Source organism: Apis dorsata, unplaced genomic scaffold (assembly GCF_000469605.1).
Source record: "Apis dorsata unplaced genomic scaffold, Apis dorsata 1.3 scaffold_207, whole genome shotgun sequence".
NCBI classification, from domain to species: Eukaryota; Metazoa; Arthropoda; class Insecta; order Hymenoptera; family Apidae; genus Apis; species Apis dorsata.
The window spans coordinates 250434-252943 of NW_006263491.1; the positions used below are offsets into that span (position 1 = coordinate 250434).

The 2510-nt window shown below is 36.7% G+C and overlaps 1 protein-coding gene across 1 annotated transcript in view; it reads left to right on the plus strand.

Annotated features, from left to right (window-relative positions):
• Positions 1 to 2510, plus strand: part of LOC102674519 — a 378471-nt gene that overhangs the window by 176385 nt on the left and 199576 nt on the right. Inside the window, exon 3 of the mRNA XM_031510137.1 lies at positions 2074 to 2232. Coding sequence (XP_031365997.1) covers positions 2145 to 2232 — 88 coding nt within the window. The 5' untranslated portion in view covers positions 2074 to 2144. The remainder of the gene's footprint in view (positions 1 to 2073; positions 2233 to 2510) is intronic.

A 2510-nucleotide genomic window follows, 5' to 3' on the forward strand; every position in this document is an offset into this window, starting at 1 on the left:
TTCGTTTTTTTTTCCTTCTATTATCGAGAATTGGGAAAGGATGAGGTATATGAGCTAGCACATATTTTAAAAAGATCTGTTTTGATGATATATGTATATTATTATACCTATGTGACTTGCACGTTTAAATTCTTCACAAATATATAAACGAAAATCTGATAATAATGATAATAATAAATATTGTTTTTGCTAGAATTTTGATTACCTATGAAATAATATTAATTCGAAAATTAACAAAATATAGAATGATGATTTTCGAGGTTTCTTTTTTTGAAAAAATTGATTACGAAATTTTATTTGCATTTAATTGCAAATAATTGAATACATCATTTCGCACTTGTTAGCAATCTTTACAATCTGGTCAAACATAATAGTGAGAGACAAACCACAATATTGCAACAAGTCACGACATAGATGTAGTACATGCTACATAATGCATGCGTGTAAAAGTTCACGATCGATTTCCTCGAAGAAAATTGTCATTTTACATTTTCGACTTATTTTTGCACGAAGAATAAATACATCATTCTTACCTTACATTACATTAATTCGAATTAAAAATGGTGGCCTAATAAACGTTATATAAATTAAATCAATGACAATGGTTGGAAAATCACCGATGATAGGCGGTGAAATTTTTCATTGGGTCATTTTCCATCCGGTATTCGTCACGGGGGCACGACCCCCCTCGATCTTGGTCGGAGGTCGGGTATTTTTAACTCGTCATTAAGGGTCATTAAGCTCGGGCCGCGAGGAGGAAGGTCGACGGTGACCCTCCAAGCCAATTGCGGCTTCCTCGCTGTTAAAATTAAAATATCGTCCCTAACGAGTTATAAAGGAAGAAGAGGGAAGCGAGTCTAAATTTTCATGATCATTTCTGAGGGAACTTTGACAAATAATAAAAATTCTGTAACGTTTCCAAGTGAAATCTAACTCAAACTCGAATCTATCTGTTCCAAATTTCACATTAAACATTTTAAATAAATTCCACGTATGTATTTTTGCGTACAAAAATGAAATTGGAACTAAGAATAATAAAATAATTATAAAAATTTCCAATTTGCCATTATAAATAAACAACAAATAATAACTATTCAAAATACGTATCATCGTTTTAATTAATGCAAATTTATATAGTCCCATATATATTTGTATCGTAAAAACTCGATTACATTTGAAATATCGTTAAGCCTAAACTGGTTGAGAAGCACTGTGTTCCATCAAAGGAAACGTAGCAAAACCTTCAATTCCCTTCGACGTCGGTATTTCAGTTAGCAGAGGCAAGAAGCTTCATAACATGTTAGGTTAACTTTACGAGTTCCTCCACATGTTCGTATAGGCGAAACGACTTTATCGATCGAGCGGAAAGAGAATACTTTTTTTTTCTCTCGACATTTCCGTGGAGAAAGGAGGGATACAACGAGGTCGCGTTCGTTTATCGGCGACGATTGCCACGATCCTTCTGCTTCATCCTCTCTGCTTGGCCGAGGTAACAAATTTTGACGCCTTAATGAACGCCGGATTAAATGTTCCTAGGCTCATTAACCTGGCGGATCATGGCGCGCGAAAAGCGAAGGAAAAGAGGCGGGCCACGTGAAAAAGAATTACACGGGTAATCACCTTCGAGCCTGGATAATTGCAATTGACGAACAAAGGGTCAAGCATCGCCTATTATATGCTGAAATATACGTTCCAAGTAACAGAAATTTTCAAAAAATAAATTCAAAGAATTTATCTGGAAAAACGAGTATAATTTAACGAATGCAAAAAATTTGAAAGTAATATGAAACAAAAAAAAAAATAAATATAACTTTTAAACAAATGATTATAGTGAATTATATATAGTTTCCTACATGCAGTTTAATTTCAATTTATTGAAAAAAAATAGACATAACTTTTAAATAGAATCTGAATCTGATAACTCGAAAATAATACGAATAAAAAAAAAGAGACTTTATCCAACTATTCCCAAATCGTTTATCCACCACGTTTCATTTCCAGATACATCTGACCCCTCTTAATGAGTCACTCGACGACAACGTTTCTCATCCTTTTTCTTTTCTTTTTTTTCAGGGAGGCTGTGATGAGGGAAGCCGGTTAAAGGACCCTGTGTCGCGCAGGCGCCCGGTAGGAGCACAGGAAAGATGCTGCCTTCCTCGAGAGCTTTATTAAGCCCGCTGCTGCTTCTAATCATCGCTGGAAGCACCGGTGCCTTCAGCTCCCGACAAGGAGGTAAGAGAACTTCCTTCGAGGATGTTTTGCCCCCGAAAGGGGCACCGCCCGACGACAACGTCGAGGAGGACAAAGTCGCAAGGCGACGCCCCCCTCCCCTTCCTCCCTCGTCAATTTTCCCAAAGTTTTCCCGGCCTTAAATCCGGTTAACTCGTTGACCGAGTTTCCCTCGGTGTGTATCCTCGTTTCGACGCCATTTTCGTCGGGAACGAAGATCGAGAACCTGTTGGATGACGACCTATTTTTTTTTCTTTCTTTTTTTTTTTTTTTTTTTAAAT